General features: G+C 38.4%; 1 protein-coding gene across 6 annotated transcripts in view; it reads right to left on the reverse strand.

Annotated features, from left to right (window-relative positions):
* AK9 (adenylate kinase 9) overlaps positions 1 to 18,975 on the reverse strand; it is a 118,376-nt gene that overhangs the window by 57,383 nt on the left and 42,018 nt on the right. For 5 of the 6 annotated variants that reach the window (XM_047733716.1, XM_047733718.1, XM_047733717.1 and 2 more), the window contains exons 16-20: positions 15,775 to 15,923; positions 7,846 to 8,002; positions 6,921 to 7,032; positions 4,698 to 4,771; positions 1,213 to 1,371 (exon numbers count right to left, since the gene is read on the reverse strand). In XM_047733716.1, coding sequence (XP_047589672.1) covers positions 1,213 to 1,371; positions 4,698 to 4,771; positions 6,921 to 7,032; positions 7,846 to 8,002; positions 15,775 to 15,923 — 651 coding nt within the window. Of the gene's footprint in view, positions 1 to 1,212; positions 1,372 to 4,697; positions 4,772 to 6,920; positions 7,033 to 7,841; positions 8,003 to 15,774; positions 15,924 to 18,975 lie in introns of those variants that run through there. The other variant, XM_047733720.1, reaches the window with a different exon arrangement.

The raw sequence follows: 18,975 nt of genomic DNA on the forward strand, positions 1-18,975 counted from the left end.
TTAGTAATTTTACCTTTGAACTGTTCTGTAAGCAAAATCCAGAGGGGCTCCAATGGGACAAAAGAGAGGGCATGTGAGCAGAGATAGGCACAGTATGTGTTTGCCATCCCTTGCCCTCATGTTCTCATGAACATTCCTGATGACCTGTCACTACCCTAGAATTCCAGGGGACCACATATGAGGGAGCGTGACCCACTGGTGGGGGCAGGGGAGGATGATGGCAGCCCTGAGACACCACACTTTCCCTTCAAACTAGAATTTGCTCCAGATGCTGAAAGAAGGTGATAACATTCAGAGACATGAATAACCAAGGAACCTTTCTTACTCATGTTATTTTCCTGTATTAGCTAAACACTTAGGCTGAAAAGGATGACACAGAAGGAAAAGAAAAGATAGGGCAATCCAGAGTTCCCTATCTTGCAGTCTTTCCTTAACCATTAGGAAGCTAAAGTTAGAGAGTGTGCTAGAGCTTATGTGCATATTAAGAAGTGAAGTTAAAAGCTCAGCTAGTTTTGTGCATGAAGCTGAATGTACAATGAAATGCATGTAAGGGGAGTCTGGGTGTTGGGGTCTGCTTAAGAGCTAAGCATGGAGCCTGCTTAAGATTCTCTCTCCTCCCTCTGCCCCTCCCTCCACCGCTCCTGTACTCCCTCCCACTCCCCCCCCCCCCCCGCAAAAAGAACGAAAGGCAATGTATGTCTAAGCTGCAAAATACAAATTGTGTAATTATGGTGATTCCACATATGAGTTAAATGCTTTTATATTTGCATTTCAAAATAGCATCGTATAGCATAAAGACAAACGGTAAAATTCATGCCAGTGAATAAAATTTAAAATTTTTGTCTACTTAGAATAAGATTAATTAGCAGATAAAAAGCACCATGACAAACTGAGAGAGAGGCCATGGAAGAAAAGAAAACGCTTTATATTTAATATGTTTAAAAGCACTTTTTCCTGCTTTTTGAACCACGTGACTCACAGATTACATGGCCGGCCCTGGTCCTGAGTGCCAGTACCAGGGCGGAAGCCTGGCTTTCCTACCACACTGCAAACCAACTGATTTGAACTAAATGGCTGGGCGCTCCTGTCACCATTCTTCACCTGCTGCCATTTTGTTAACATAGAAAAGACAAATACACACATGTGTGCACACACAGACACACCCAGTAGACGGGAGTGAAAGGAGGGACACGGCCCTCAACAGAGTCTAACCTGATTCAGGTTCTGTTTCAGGGACCTCAGGTGCTTCAGACTCCTCAGGTAAGGATCCCTTGGTGTCCTCGGCTACCTCCAAGGCCTCAGAACCTTCCTGAACGTCAGGGTCCTCAATTTCAATCACCTCGTCAGCCTCCAGTTCAGCCTCTTCTACTTCTAGAAAAAAATGAGGAGAAATAAATTATTATTTGGTTTAGGTCAACAAATATTTCACTGGGTGCTAGATATTCTGATCAGTGCTGAGACCAAAACAAAGAATAAGGAATGGCCCTGCCCTCCTGAAGCATGGGGTTTGATGGGACAGACAGATACTTTGTCTGCGTATTTCATCTGTCCAAATGTAGCCACAGTGTGCAGTACATGTGCTCAGAGCCCTATGGGAGTAGCAGCCTGAGGGTTTTAACAGAAACTGGAAACAGCCCCAAAGTCCATTCAATAAGAATATGGATAGAACAACACTGTCTGATATGGAGCCATTGAAATGAAGCTAATCCAAATTGAGATGTGCCGAAAGTATGAAAACACAATGGATTTCAAAGACTTAGAAAAACCAAACGTGAAATATATTCAGTATTTTTTGTACTGATTGTTAAAATAATATTTTGGATATAGTATATTAAATAAATACAATTAATTTCACCTGTTTCTTTTCACTTTTTAGGCAGCTACTAGAATGTATGTGGCTTGCATTGTATTTCCATTTGGCAGCATGGGGCTAAATTTAACGTATAATGATGGATTTTCTTATACCTAATTACAAATAACGGAACACATCGATCAGTATGTCAAGTGTAAATTTTAAAAGCACAATACCAAGCTTTATATAGTTGCATGGAAGTCTTTCGGGAAGAACATGGGGTGAATGATGTCAAAAAAACTATCTCTGCTATTCCTTTTAATATATTCATGAAATTGAAAAACAAGATATTTCTATGCAGATGATATGAAAAAAAAAAAATGAGCTTGTTTTCTGGACTCCTGTGGAAATTTCTCCCTCCAGTGAGTACCTTCCAAGACTATCGGTATGATAGTCTTTGGCATCCGAATTTTGATCTGAATCTGCATGATTAAAACACCCAGAGCAAAGCAATTTAGTGTTCTTGGCATGCCTGGGTGGGGCAGTCTGTTAAGCCTCTCAGGTCATGATCCCACATCCTGATCTCCCACTCCCCCTGCTTGTGTTCCCTCTCTTGCTGTGTCTTTCTCTGTCAAATAAATAAATAAAAATCTTAAAAAAAAAAGAATTATTATTATTTATTTATTTAAGAGAAAGAGAAAGAGACACACACACACCACGGGGGTAGGGGGTGGGGGGTAGGGGTGGAGGAGTAGAGGGAGAGGGGGAAGCAGCCTCCCCACTGAGCAGGGAGTCCAGATGCAGGGCTTGATCCCAGGACCCCAGGGTGGGAAGGCAGCCACTTAACGACTGAGCCCCCCAGGACACCCCTATAATAATGAAAGAGTCTTAGAAAAAAAAAAAAAAGAAGAAGAAAGGTAAAACATACCTAAAAAAAAGAAAAATGTTCTGGGTCTACACCAGGACTACAGTACATGTAGCTTCTAAGTATGTGACTTACACTGGGGTGACCCTTGTGTCATATAGAGGAATGATGGTGATACACACAAGGAAGTAGCAGCATTTGCTGAATCCTACTAGGGTTTGGAATGAAGTTATGTGCTGTACAGCAAAAACTCACAATGTAAAAATAAAAAAATACTCTCATAGTAAAAAAAAAAAAAATACTTCCAATATGCATACATGTAAATTATTTATTTTTAATTCTTATCCATATTAGGTACTTTATGTAACATACAAATAAACAGAGTTTCTATAATGATGCAGAGAGGTGTAAAAAGTTCTAATATTCTTCTAAAATTCTAATGGATAATTTGTATACCAGAAAAATCACAGATGGCCTGAAAGGTTGTTCTAAGACCCTTACACTACCTGTGATTTTTACTAAGTATCTATTGCTTCATAATAAATTACTCCAAAATTTAGTGATTTTTTTTTTAAAGATTTTATTTATTTATTTGACAGAGAGAGATCACAAGTAGGCAGAAAGGCAGGCAGAGAGAGAGAGGAAGGGAAGCAGGCTCCCTGCTGAGCAGAGAGCCCGATGCAGGGCTCGATCCCAGGACCCTGAGATCATGACCTGAGCCGAAGGCAGAGGCTTTAACCCACTGAGCCACCCAGGCGCCCCCAAAATTTAGTGATTAAAGCAATAGTAACCACATATCATCCTTGCAGTTTCTGGGGTCAGGAATTTGGGAGTAGCTTAATTGGTGCTTCTGGCTCTGGGTCTCTCCTGCAGTCAAATGAAGATGTCAGTCAGGGTTGCAGTCCCTGAAGGCTTGCTTGGGGCTGGAGGACTGGCTTCCCAGCGGGCCACTCAAAGCCTGAACTGAACTCCTCAGGGAGCAGAGATAAGCCCTGTATTAAGTCCCGACCCACAGAAATGTGTACAGAATAAAAACCGTAGTTGTTTTACAGTTTTGGGGTGGCTTGTTGTCAACAAAGGAAAACTGAAATACTTTTCACTCTTTTGAGTCATGGACCCTTTTGGCAGTATGGTGAAAGTTATGGACACTCCTTAGAATAATGCTTTCAATCCCATAAAATAAAATACAAAAGAAACCAATTATATTGAAACACAGTTATGAAGATATCAAAATAAATTTTGTGCTGTAGGAAATTTGTGCATCTTTACTAATGCATTACATAACAAGAACTAGCAGCTGGTCTAATTATCATCATTTTGGGAATCGTGATTAAGCATACACAGGATATATAAAACTGTAACGTGGTATGAAAATATCTTAGTTTCTATTGGTAAGAAAATCAAGATACTACTAATATTATGGTTCATTGCCTATATTAATTATTAAGTGAAGGAAATACTAAATTCCAGGTTAAGGTTAGTGAAAATAAAGTTGTAATTATTTTCCCATTCAAGTTCACAGACCTCTGTATTTTATCCGTGAACTCCAGGTTAAGAACTTCGGTCTTAAAAGAAACTGTTGGAGTAAGTTCTTTTATAACAGAGATGAAAGTTTAAGTTCAAAGACAACAGGTATAGCAGGAGATGCTGTTTTCTCAATTCCTGCAGGATCCTTATACTAGAAGTAATTCCAACATTCATGTGTCCTATGTGACCAGGGAAGCCATTTTAAGACACATGGCATAAGCTGTCTATTGTGGATCCCAAGAGGGAGCACACGTAGGTGTCTGTGTCGGAGCTCTTTTCCTATGACTCCATTACTCTAGTGACCACACAATTTATTTTCCAAATTGGAACACTGAGCATGAAAGTGGGTCAAATAAATATTTCAGTACCATAGGCATAGCATAGACCTAGACTCTCATGGGCAAACTGGGAAATATGGTCATGCTCTCTGTAATTCACTTGAAATACTGCAGTTGCTTGCAGTAAGGTACAAAATTAAATGACGCATTAGTAATGATGTAAATCTGTGTTTGCCTTTTGATTTCTCGCTCATATCTTCCAAAAGCCTTTGGTCTTCTTCTATTCTCAATGCTTCTTCAGTGGCTTTTCTGAAATGAAAATGTCCAAAATTTAATCATCTTTGGAAATTCAGATATTTTAAAATATTCTAGGGTTTAAGGCTTATAGTGGTTAAAAATTGAGTAAATTTTGTATAATGTTCATTATATTCTTTAACTTTACAATGTAAATGTTTAATTTGCTCATATTAAAGCCACTTAATTTCAGGGTTTTCTGTTTTTCCCTTTTTGGTTAAGAAAAGTTGCAATGTTATACTTTAAAAAGTTTTGGCTATTAATTAAGAAATCTGTTAAAATTCATTAAAGATTGTCTAAGCTAAAAAGGTAAATGGGAGAAGTTGTACCATTTTCCCTTCTGAATAAATCAGAAATGTTCACACAAAAAAGTTAAGTGACAAAAAAGTGTAATACAAGGCTATGTATAATACAATTTTAATTTTGTATTTGAAGTTTATATAAATAATGATCAAAAGCCCAGAAGCATAAACTGTTAATAGTAATTATCTTTGGATGCTGGCATTATGAGAGTTTTTACTTTTACTTATTTATTTATTTTTTTAAAGATTTTTTTTATTTATTTGTCAGAGAGAGAGGGAGAGAGAGCAAGCACAGGCAGACAGAATGGCAGGCAGAGGCAGAGGGAGAAGCAGGCTCCTGCTGAGCAAGGAGCCCGATGCGGGACTCGATCCCAGGACGCTGGAATCATGACCTGAGCTGAAGGCAGCTGCTTAACCAACTGAGCCACCCAGGCGTCCCCAACTTATTATTTTTTATATTAAAATTTTTTCTATATTGAATAAATAGATAATTATCTTTGTAATCAGAAAAATTATTTCCTGATTTTTCTTTTCAACACAGTAATAATGAAATTTGAAAAGACATGAGATATGAAAACTTAATTGTCTAGAGGGAATCTGTTTTTCATTAGGGTTGCAGCACTAAGCCTGACTTAATGGTGAAGACAGACAGGTATAAGGAAAGCTAGTAAAGTGATGGAGAAAAGTAATATTTATTAAAAATTAAAATGTGTATACCTTTGGCCTAGAAATTCTATACTAGGAATTTAGCTCTCAGGAATCTGCATACTATTGCACAAAGAAACATGTATAAGAATGTTGATTGCCTCTTTTAAAAATAATATAAAAAAACTGTATCAAGTATTCACCAACAGGGGATGAGTTAATAGAGCCCATTCATATCAGCTGCCCACTCTGGGGCAGTTTTCCTGACTATTTTATAGTCTGTCATTCTCCATATTCAGTGTTCTTGGCATCCTTTCCCCCATCCTGTGAAAATCTAGTTATTTCTATTCTCTTCAAAAGACATTACTACACTTCTTATAGGAGATATGTCAGGAAAACAATAATAAAGCCATTCTTTCTTTTCTTTTAAGATTTTATTTTAGAGAGACAGAGTGTGAGCAGGGGCAGGGTCAGAGGGAAAGCCTGTAAGAGAATTTCAGAGACTTCCTGCTGAGTGCAGAGCCAAGGTGGACTTGATGACTGGGGTATGGGGTTGGATGGGATGGAGTGGGGCTCTCACAGCCCTGAGATCATGACCTGAGCCAAAATGGAAGCTTAACCCACTGAGCCACCCAGGCGTCCCTTTCATTTCCTTATTATTGTATTATTTCTTCAATTTGTGGATACTGGTCAGCAAAATTATTAAAGTCACAGATAAATATGGTAAAAAAAAAAAATCTTAGGGCACCTGGGGGGCTCAGTGGGTTAAGCCGCTGCCTTCGGCTCGGGTCATGATCTCAGGGTCCTGGGATCCAGCCCTGCATCGGGCTCTCTGCTCAGCAGGGAGCCTGCTTCCCTCTCTCTCTCTCTCTGCCTGCCTCTCTGCCTACTTGTGATCTCTGTCTGTCAAATAAATAAATAAAATCTTTAAAAAAAAAAATCTTACCTGTGCTCATTTTTTTAACAGTGTCTTTTGTGAGTAGACATTTGTTCTAGAATAGTTCGATTTGGGGCCATGAAAATATCCACAACTCAGTATTTCAGACATTGAAAATATTTGTAAACCCACTCTTTTTCTTAGGCTTAATTAGCATTGGATCTACTTAGTAGACCACTGTTTTGATATTAAAGACATTTCATAAATGTAACTTGTAAGTAGATATTTAATAGCTATAAAAGATTCATTAACTTGTTTTATGATGCCAGGCATGTTTTACCTTGCTGCTTCTTCTTTTTTTTTCTTTTGTAGATCATCTAATAATCTTTCTAAAATCTTAGAGTCAACTTCAGTCTTATTCTCTAAATACAGTCTATTAAGTAAATATTTCCCTGAAATATAGATAAAGAGAATAACATTAATTTTGAAGCTCTATAAAATATAGTGAGAAACTTTGGAAATTAATGACAAAATATTGTTCCTGCCTATATCCAAATATATTTCCCTTTAAGCATTTATTTATATAGAGTCCAGGTTCTTTAAAATATCGAGACTATCTGAAATCCTTTCTAAAATGTGAACATCAGCATGGTAAAAATAACTAAAACACGAAAAGAAGTGGTGTATCATACTTCCCCCCTGGAAACTCTCTTTTGAAATATATTTCCTTAAAAGGCAAGATGACAGAATATTCTTGGCTCTTATGTCAAAGATTATTTGACTATATAGGTCTGGGTGTATTTTCTAGGCTCTCTACTTTGTTCCATTGGCCTAGGTGTCTGTTTTTATGCCAGCATCATACTGTTTTAATTATTATAGCTTTTTTCAAAGTGACAGAATAATTAAAATTTAGTTTTGCTATCTTTATGTATTTAATATATCCCATTTGAGGTGTATAAGGACTAATATACAGTCTTTACTTTCAGCCTTATATAATTTTCATTTAGAAGTTAGAGTGCTGAGAATGGGATGTTAAAGTCCCATCTCCAAAGAAGAATCGTAAGGGTCTGATCCAGCACGCCATTCCTGGCCATCTACATGGTGAGTGGTTGCCTCATTTTGTGTACCTCTAGATTGTGAAGGGATTGCTGGGGTGGTATTTGTACCGTGGAAGAGTGAAGAGTTTTCTATTTTGTATTTTAACTAAACATATTATCAGCAATAAAAACCTCACTTTCGGATTTACATGATAAATATTTACTAACCATTGTTTTCTGTATCTGATAAACAGATTACTAAATCAGGTATAATTCCTTTCTCGACTAAGACTATCCACAGTTCTTTTATAACGGGGCAGTTGTCCAGTATCCATCCTCCAAACTTCGGGGCACCAGAAAACCTATTCATGTTTTCTTCAGCTACCTGTGAAAAATGAAACACTGATATTACCATCATAGCCAGAGAAGTCAAGGATACTACTTTGATATATTGTTTTTGCAGACCCTAACCAATTATCTTTTCAATTCTTTGGACTCAAAAGAAAAAAAAGAGTCACTTAATTTTTAAAAAGACACTTAATTTTAATTTAAATTTTTAAAAAAATTTTATAAACATATAATGTATTTTTATCCCCAGGGGTACAGGTCTGTGAATCTCCAGGTTTACATACTTCACAGCACTCACCATAGCACATACCCTCCCCAATGTTCATAACCCCACCCCCCTCTCTGGACCCCCCTCCCCCCAGCAACCCTCAGTTTGTTTTGTGAGATTAAGAGTCACTTATGGTTTGTCTCCCTCCCGATCCCATCTTGTTTCATTTATTCTTTTCCTACCCCCCGAGCCCCCCATGTTGCATCTCCACTTCCTCATAACAGGGAGATCATATGATAGTTGTAAAAAAGACACTTAATTTTAAAGCAATAAAGCTATCTAAGTTTTAAAAATGAAGAATGGTAAGCAAAAGCCTTTATTAAATAAATTAACAGTATATTTTTGTTATCTGTTATTCTGTATAGAATTCAGATCCTGATTTAGGAGGTCTTGGTCCCAGGAGTATGCATTTGGAACATGTTCTGAGATGGCAGTGGTCCATGGACCACTCTTTGAGTAGCAAGGGCCCAGTCCAGTTTGCCTGTTTTAGTGACAACACTATTCACCTCCCTTTTGCTTTCCATCCCTCAGTGTGAGAGCTGAGAAGGTACTGACATGGTTACTAAAAACAATAGGAAGGAAATGGGGTCAAAACAGACCTTGCTGGTGCTTAGGGAGTTCTGCTAAACTCTGCTCCCATCCCCCCTTCAGGCAGTGCAGTAGTGAGGGCTTCAGTGCAAATATGGAAATTGGTAATGTGGACCTGGGAATACACCAGCTCTGAGAAGTTCAAGTTTGTGTGTCATCATATAATCACGTGATACTTGAAGCCAGAGGGGAAGAGATGTCACAAGAATGGGTATAACTCACTGGCCTCTGCAGAACTTAAGATTCCTTACTTTATGAATTTCCATCTGAATGAAGAGTCTTTTTTTTTTAAATTCTTTTAACTTTGAACTCTTTAAATTCAATTAGTTAATGTAAAGTGTATCATTAGTTTCAGATTGAAGAGTCTTTAAAAAATTTTTTTAAGCACTTTGAAATGTTTAAGAGAATTAAGGGGAAAAAGAAAAAGCTATAAAAAAGAAATATAAATGAAATAAGTAAAAAAAATGAAATAAGTCAGAGAAAGACAAATACTGTATAATCTCACTTATATATAGAATCTAAAAAAATTGAACACATAGAAACAGAGAACAGATTGGTGGTTGCCAGAGGCAGGGGTGAGGGTGGGGAGAATGGGTGGAGGTGGGCAAAAGGTACAAATTTTTAGTTATAAGATAAATAGGTCCCTGGAGCATAATATTTGGCATGGTTTGACTACAGTTAACAATACTATATTGTACATTTGGAAGTTACTATGAGAGTAGATCTTAGAAATTACAATCACACAAACACAAAACTAAGTATGTGAAGTGATGGGTGTTAACTAAAATTATTGTGTTAAACATTTCACAATATATACACATATAATTATGTTATACACCTTAAACTAATATAATGTTATATGTCAAATACAACTCAATAAAACTGAAAAAAGGAAGTATAAATGGTTAATGAAAATTTTACCGTCCAGTTGCAAAGATATGAAAATAAAAGCAACACGGAGAGATAATTTATGATTTCTCAATCTCATTCCAATTTTTTTTGAAAAAAATTAATGCCTTCATAGTAGTTCATCAAATGAATAGCTCTTAATCTGTTTAATCATTCTCTCACTGGTAAATATTTACATAATTTATAATTTTAATATAACACTGTGATAAACATCTATATATGCAAATCTATGCCTAAATGTTGTGTTTTTAGGTTAGATTCCTAGAAGATGTGTTTTTAGGCTCATAAAGGAACAAATATTTTAAAGGTCTTTCACACACATTGTCACATTGCTTCCAAAACATCTGTATCAATTTTCACTTCTCCTATGTGACTATCTCATTATAGCCTTCCTGCTACGGATTGTTACATGTTTTTTAAAAATCTTTGGCAATTTGATAGGTAAGAACTTATATCCCACTGTTTTAAGTTTCATATTTTTCTTGGAATTTGAACATTAAAAATTTCAATTAATCATTTGCATTTCTTCTTTGATGAAATAATCCATCTATATCTTTTTCCTGCTTTTATATTAGGATATTCCATTTTTCTTGGTTTGTAAGAAATCCTTGTATAAGGAATCATTAGGTCATATTTATTGTAAATACTTTTTGACCTTTGTCCTAAAATTATTATTTTCATGTTTGTTTGTTTGTTTTTATAGAGAGAATCATTATTAAGTAGCCTCTCTACTAAACTTTTGCTTTAGGAGTTTTTCCACTGTGCTTGTGTAGTCCAAATGTGGAAGCTGTCTTTCTGACTTTATCTCAAGTGACTTTATCTCAAGTGACAGAAGGAAGAAGTGAAACACTATGGGCACATCCACTGCCTCAGGGAGCGAGGTCACTGACTCCGGGTGGGGGGCAGGTGCACAAGGCACTCAGGCCTGGACATTTCAATGCTGAGGACAGGAAAGTTTTGGGAGGTGAGGACTTGGGTCCCTGAGGATACAGGTTTTTTTTTTTTTGTTTTGTTTTGTTTTTAAGATTTTATTTATTTGACAGACAGAGATCACAAGTAGGCAGAGAGGCAGGCAGAGAGAGAGAGAGGGGGGACGCAGGCTCCCTGCTGAGCAGAGAGTCTGCCGCAGTGGGGCCTGATCCCAGGACTCTGGGATCATGACCTGAGCTGAAGGCAGAGGCTTTAACCCACTGAGCCACCCAGGTGCCCCAGGATACAGGTTTTGGAAGTAGCAGCAAAACAGCTTCAATGCAGGAATCTATTGAGAAAGTTTCCCCAGTTGAGATCACTGTGTCGAGAAGGGGGAACCTTCCTTAAGATTTCATATCTGAAAGAATTTCAGAGTGTATGGCCCAGCAGAGGAGTGGAAGGACTCTGAGCCTAGTGGGACAAGTGGTAGGGAGGGGGCCCCAGGAGAGCCTTGGTGCATGGTCTGTGTCTGGCCCCGCTGTCACCAGAGCCATGGAAGTGGGTTCTCAGATGAAAATAAAGTGGCATTTTCTTCGGACATCCTCAGGGGAGGGATGAGTGGGAGAAAATAATATTTAGAAAAATAGTATAAATTTTCATGCACTATTCATCCTTTTATCCTTTTGTGATTTTTAACTTAATAAAAATTTCCCCCCGTACTTAAACATGCTATTCCTGGATTCCCTTATTCTATGCTATTCCATGCTACTATGCTATTCCATGATTACTTTTAAAGATTTTATTTATTTATTTGTCAGAGAGAGAGAGGGAGAGAGAGCAAGCACAGGCAGACAGAATGGCAGGCAGAGGCAGAGGGAGAAGCAGGCTCCCTGACGAGCAAGGAGCCCGATGTGGGACTCGATCCCAGGACGCTGGGATCATGACCTGAGCGGAAGGCAGCGGCTTAACCAACTGAGCCACCCAGGTGTCCCATCCATGATTACTTTTAATTTTACCATCTGTGAATACATAAATAAAGATATACACATATGTGTGTACAGATATACACACGGACGTATGTTTATCACTTGTACATCCAAGTATTTATTGCTGTGAAATGTATCTAGACAGAGAGGGACTGAGAGAAGAGACTGGGAGAATCATGACACAGCCTGGGAGTGCATGACACAGAGAGACATGGGAGGCACAGGAAAACACAATTACCGTGTGAAGAACACAGATACAAGGACAGACATGGAGAGGTTTTAGAGAAAAAACCATGTCATGAGGGAAGCAGAGCCAAAATGACGTATCACACTGGGAAGGCTGCTGTGACTAGAGAAATAGGCCGTGGTCACGACGCGCCGCTGGATAGCTCATGGGCTAGAAAACATACACGGGCAGGTTTGACACAAAAGCCTCACTTCCCTTGGTGTTGTCCCCTTGACATTTTTCTGTGAGGTACGGGGCAAATACCTTTGGCATACGTCTATGTAAGAGCTTCAGTTAACACAACTGTGCAGAGCAATAGAAGCAGAAGGAAGTTCCCTGTGTCCCCCCTCCCCCGCCTCTGCTTCTATTGTGCGCTCTGTAATTTGCTCAGGGCAGAAACCAGGTCAAAGTGCAAATGATTGAGTGTGGAAAAATTTATGTGCATTCTCCACTGCAAGGGAGTGACTCTTCTTTCTCTTTGGTAGAAATGACACCTATCATTATTTCTGTATTTTTAAGGTTTCAAAATATTGTTAAACTGCAATTCTAAAAAATGCTAAAAGGAGCTAATACACAGATGTATTTCAGAATCTTTCTTAACCCATGACTCCAGGGAGCCATGCCTAACTGTCCAGTTTGCGAATGAAATAAAACCTTTTCACTTTTCCTGGACAGGATCATACATTATGCGTAAATGCATTATTCATACCTGTTCTGCATGTAGGCTATGACCTTCACATCAGAGTATGAAATTTAGCAGGAAGTACAATAGAAAAACAGGATAAAAATGATTACTGAAACAACAATTGAAAAATAAAATAGGACCACAACAGTATCTAAAATAGCATCAAAATACATCAAATACCTAAAAATAAACCTAATGAGGGATACTGAAGACTTCTACACTGAAAACTACAAAACAATGCTGGGAGAAATTAAAGACCAAGATAAAGTAAAGCTATTCTTCTTTTTTAAAGATTTTATTTATTCATTTGAGAGACAGTGACAAAAAGAGCACAAGCAAGGGGAGAAGCAGAGGGAGAGGGAGAAGCAGGCTCCTGGCTGAGCTGGGAGCCGGACATGGGGCTTGACCCCAGGACCTGGAGATCATGACCTGAGACGAAGGCAGACCTTAAACCATCTGAGTCACCCAGCCAAAGTAAGGTTATTCTATGTTCATGGATTAGAAGACCCAATATTGTGAAGATGGTAGTTCTCATCAAATTTATTTACAGATTCATTGCAACCCAATCAAAACCCCAGCAAGTAAGTGTGTGTGTGTGTGTGTGTGTGTGTGTGTGTAGTGAAAGTTGATTCTAAAATTCATGTGGAAGTAAAAATGATCTATAATAGTCAAGATACTCTTGAAAAAGTAAGGAGAACGAAACAACTTATTACACAGGGAAGGATGCAGTGACAGGAGAAACAAGCTATTGAAGGAGTCCTCTTTCCAGATTTCAAGATTTATTACAAAGCTACAGCAGTTAATATGTGTGGTATTGGAATACAGATAGACAAATAGGTCCATGGAACAGAATGGAGTGCCCAGAAATAGACCATACAGATAAGGCCACTTGATTTATGATAGTGAGGAAAAGTTGGTCTTTACAATAAATGGTGCTGGAACATAACTGGATATCCATATTAGAAAAAAATTAATCATGATCATCATGTTGTGGTTTTTAAAAAAAATCCATGTAAAATATGTACGTATGTATGTATTATAATTGTTATTAAGTATAGTTAACATAAAATATTATAAGAGTTTCAGGTGTATAACATAGTTGTTCTACAATTAAATAGATTACAAAATGCTCACCATATAAATGTAGTTACCATCTGTCACCATACAGAGTCATTATACTATTGAGTACATTCCTTATGCTGTATTTTTCATCCCCTTGACTTCTTGCATAACTGGAAGTTTATACTTCATCCCCTTCCTCATGTTGTGGTTTTAATTTGTATTTTTCTGATAACTAATGGTGTTGAATACATTTTTACATGCTTATTGGCCATTTGGATATACTTTTTGCATACACAAAATTAATTCAAAATGAACCTTAGATCTAAATATGAAAGGCAAAGCAAAATTTACAGAAGAAAACCTAATAATATATATATCCTCCTGACCTTGGACAGCCAAAGATTTCTGAAACAGGAAGCACTAACTATGAAAGAAAAATTAATCAGTTGGACTTCATTAAAATTAACTCTTATTATTCAGAATAGAAGATATTTGCAAAAGGTAGTTGCAATACATCTAGGACTCATATTCAGAACACATAAAGAACTACAAATGAAAACAAAGATAAATTATTAAAAATGAGCAAATGACATAAAGGAGTAGATCTCTTTATCTGGCTACTTTTTTTTTTAAGGATGTTATTTATTTATTTATTTATTTTTAGAGCAGTTTTAGGTTCAACCTATCTACTTTTTAAAAATAGTCTAACTACTCACAGAGACCATCAAAACTGATGAAAGATCAAAAGGTCTCCTGTACAGGTCTCTGTTCTCTTGAGAAAGATGATCTGATGAGATATTTGATGTTAAAATGTCATGTGATTTAGAGTCCTCCACAATCCCAGAGTGGCAGCTTGTCCTCTAATGACACTGTATACATTCCTGTATCAGAGGAGTTTTAGTACTCCTTGTAAATGTTTATCCTCCAGAATAAATTCTGAAGAAAATGGAGGAAATCTTCAGTGAGGGGCAAGGATGGGACTTCCACAGAGCTATAGACGTCCTTCACTTGCCTGTCTCTCCTCTGGGACACTTTGTCTCATTTTCCATGCAGAGCTGAGAACCCTAATGGTAGGTGGAATTCCTACACCTTGTACATATCTAATTACCACAAATTTCATGATAACTCAAATATTGGATTATACATCAGCCTTCCGCACCTGACTGATGGCTCCTTAAAGAGCTATGTTTAATTCATCTTCATATCTCTAGAATCTAGCACATTACAGGGCAAATAGTAGGTTCTCAGAATGTTTCTGAAGGAAACAACTAGCAAGAGAACAACCTGAAGGAATGCAGAAGTTGAAATAACTCTATGGGAAGCTCAGAGGGGGACAGCAACTCACCTTGGGTATAGCCTCGGGCTCAAGGAGTCAACCCAACATGCTACAGAGTGGTTTTATACTCTCATAGAATATTTTTTTTCTTCTCAATTTTATTTTATTTTTTAAAGATTTTTATTTTTAATTATTTATTTGACAGACAGAGATCACAAGTGGGCAGAAAGGCAAGCGGGGTTGGGTGGGGGGGGAAGCAGGCTCCCTGCTGAGCAGAGAGCCCCATGTGGGGCTCGATCCCAGGACCCTGAGATCATGATCTGAGCCAAAGCCAGAGGCTTAACCCACTGACACATCCAGGTGCCCCTCCTCTCAAATAATTTTAAGTGACATAATTCTCAAATTACAGAAAAATACCAAAGAAGTTCATTGAGAGTCCAAAACAGATTTGTTGTCTTTGACTTTTGCCCTGAATGCTTACTCAAGGTCTTTGTACAAAATAGACCTGTATGGATATCTTGTTCTTTATAAACCAAAGATAAACCTTCTGATTTGTCAGCAGTAGGACATAGCATCAGATGCTTTATTTTCCCCTTAGATTGGACAATCACTTGTGTGTCCATCCACTTCCCCTATGAATGCATGTTCAAGGTGATGAGAAGAAATAAGTTAGCTACAGAGTGAAATTTGTCTCTGTTTACAACTAATTAGCTATAGAAGAAATATCTAACTTTGGTACATGCTTCACAGGCACCATATTTTAATGAACTGAACTGAACTCAATTAAAGAAAATAAAAGTTAATGAAAGATTAATGTCAAAGCTATGAAATTATATTTCATAATGGTTTGGACATTAAAACCTACCAAAGAGCATACGCATTTGGGTCTGGACTTCTTACCTCTTTGATGATTTCCTCTAAGATTTCAGCATGCTTTTCATATGGCTGTTCAAAGTTCATGTCCTTTGTCATTTTCACAGTCTCCTCTATCATAGAAAGAACCTCTGGATGCTCTGCAGTTACCTCTTCTATTGAGTCTTCTAATGTGTCTAAAGCAAAATAACCTGACACCATTAATAATTTTAGTGGACAATGTTACTTACAATAGATCATGATTGTTAATACTTGATCCAAGAAAGTACTATTTTTGTGTTACTGCAGTACATGCTCCAAGAAGGGGGAAATAGACTGGGGAGGAAACGTGAAGTCAGGAAATATAAAACATCAGAAGGTCAGAATGAAAGTGAGTGAGGTAAGAAGTCATGTCCAGCAGGAGCCAAAACCCAGGAAGCCAGATAGAAGAGGGAGGGAGCAAAGGATTCCTGGGTCAAGGTAAATCATGAGCATCGAGGGAATGAATCAGAAAACAAGATGAATACTTCCAGTCACAAGCATGGGACTACGTGCAACAGTGAGAGGAAAAGAGGTAGGCAAGTTGGCCGGGATGGAAGAGAGGATGGCACAGGCAGGGTTTTCAAGTGTTCTACTTCATTCTTACCCTCACTTCAAGCTGAATGACTGTTCATACGGCTGCCGTGGCTCACAGGCTTCATCAGAATATAAGTATTCATCCCCTCCTCTAACAAGACAGAAGACCGGCTGCTGCCCTTGGCTCCTCTACCTCTGCTTTTCCAGTTCTACTTCCTGAACTGCTGTCCTAACACTCCATCACCAGGGTCTCCTGCTAGAGACTCATCTATCCGAGTCCAGAAAAAAATGCCAAAGGGCCTTCAAAGGGCAGCTGCCTACTTCCCAGCTACTAGGAACTGAGAAGCTTATTCTTAAGGGTGGAGAGAACCATCCGTTCCTAGAGAGATACCAAATGTTCTAGAGGCTGCTAGTTGTTCACTCAATATCCATTCCTCTCTTTCTTAATAACAGAACTCTGAGTTTGTGGGGGTCAGCAATGTGCCCAGCTAAAAACACTACATCTCTCCACTTCCCTTATAACCTAGATGGCCTTTAGATAACATGGAACCAGATTATTTTCTGGTGAGTCTTCCGGTCCTCTCTCTAACAAGGAACAACTGGGCTGGGTGAAGTGCCAGTTTTTGTCCCTTGCCTCTTTCCTCTTCCTGCCAAGCATACTGATATGATGACTGCAGTACCGCCAGCCATTTTGCAGCTTGGTAGCCACATTCCAGGGATAGCAGAACAGAAAGACAGAGCCCTTGTCTTCCCAATATTCTTTTCATCAAAATAATATACCACATTTTCTTTTTTCTGTGTTTTTGCATGTCTTACTGTTCATCATAGAGTAGCCTTTAAGAGAACCCTCCTACACTGTTGGTGGGAATGCAAGCTGGTGCAGCCACTCTGGAGAACAGTATGGAGGTTCCTCAGAGAGTTGAAAATAGAGCTACCCTATGGCCCAGCAATCACACTACTGGGTATTTACCCTAAAGATACATATGTAGTGATCCGAAGGGGCACGTGCACCTGAATGTTTATTGCAGCAATGTCCACAATAGCCAAACTATGGAAAGAACCTAGATGTCCATCAACAGATGAATAGATAAAGAAGATGTGGCATCAAAAGAAATGAAATCTTGTTGTTTGCAACTAGAGGGTATTATGCTGAGTGAAATAAGTCAATCAGATAAAGACAATTATCATATGATCTCTTTGATATGAGGAATTTGAGGCAGGGCAGGGGGTTGTAGGGGGTAGGGAAGGAAGAAAATGAAACAAGATGGGATCAGGAGGGAGACAAACCATAAGAGACTCTTAATCTCACGAAACAAACTGGGGGTTGCTGGGGGAGGGAAGGAGGGTAGGGATAGGGTGGCTGGGTTATGGAAATTGGGGAGGCTATATGCTATGTTGAATGCTGTGAAATGTGTAAGCCTGATGATTCACAGACCTATACCCCTGGAGCAAATAATACATTGTGTTAATTTTAAAAAAAGAAGATAGAGTAGCCCTTAAGATAGAGTATTAATAATGTTTTTTAGTTTATTATTTATTTTTAAAGATTTTATTTATTTGCAAGAGATAGAGATAGATAGAGAGGGGACACAAGCGGTGGGGAGGGGCAGAGGGAGAGGGAGGAGCAGACTCCTGGCTAAGCAGGGAGCCGACACAACATGGGGCTTGATCCCAGGACTCTGAGATCATGACCTAAGTTGAAGACAGACACCCAACCAACCAAGCCACCCACGTGCCCCAATATATATATATATTTTTAAATCACACACTTCTCACACAGAATTTCTCAAAATTCTGAAGGAATTATTTGTGATTTTGAGATCCACAACCTGAGATAACCATATTAACCAAATATTAATTAACTTTTTGGGGGTCCAATTTAAAATCTTGACCAGAGCTTTGAAAACTCCTTTTAAATGGAGATGATTCACTGGTTTCTTTCTCATCTATGAATAAAACATTGTTAACACTTCAAGAACAACATGACATCGTAGGTGATTCCCAATACAGAGTGTGGTATGATAGGTCCAGGGAGCCAGGACTTATGTTCCAAATTTTTTAAAACTGATATTACAATCATAGTAATCAAAGAGGTCAACAATAGGGCATATACCATACACAGTGAAAAACAGAGATAATGACTTATCACAAAACCAAGAGTAATTTTAGTTTCATACCATGCCAGTGGATCTAAATTAGAAACAAAAATCAAATTTGCCCTTCCTGATGGAACTAACAATCTCCTGGCTCCAAGAGGTAAAGGCTGTGCAGGGAGCATGCCTTTTCCCAGGGCATCCTGGCGGCATTGACATCGCTTCAGTGGAGGATAGAGGCCCTGATGCCTCCTACTTCTACCCTGCATTACCTCCCCCAAAGAGAAAACAGACAGCAAGGGTCCAGGGCTTTCTTTCTGTTTTGGTGCTAGGAATTCTGCAGCAGCTGAGAAGGGGCTCCCAGATGTTACTTGGTCAAAAATTTAACCTCTGGGGTCCTCTTGTCAAGACTGTGTGTGTATAACGTAGGTGGCATGCCATATGTGAGTTTCTGACAGGGCCCAGTTCAATTCCTACTAGGCTTAAAATAAACACCGGCCAAGGACATATCTGTCTGAATTATGAGGAACCAACCAAACAAACAATCAGCTCTACATTATATAACAAAAGGAATTACAGA

This window comes from Lutra lutra, chromosome 6, assembly GCF_902655055.1.
Source record: "Lutra lutra chromosome 6, mLutLut1.2, whole genome shotgun sequence".
In the NCBI taxonomy this organism is placed as follows: Eukaryota; Metazoa; Chordata; class Mammalia; order Carnivora; family Mustelidae; genus Lutra; species Lutra lutra.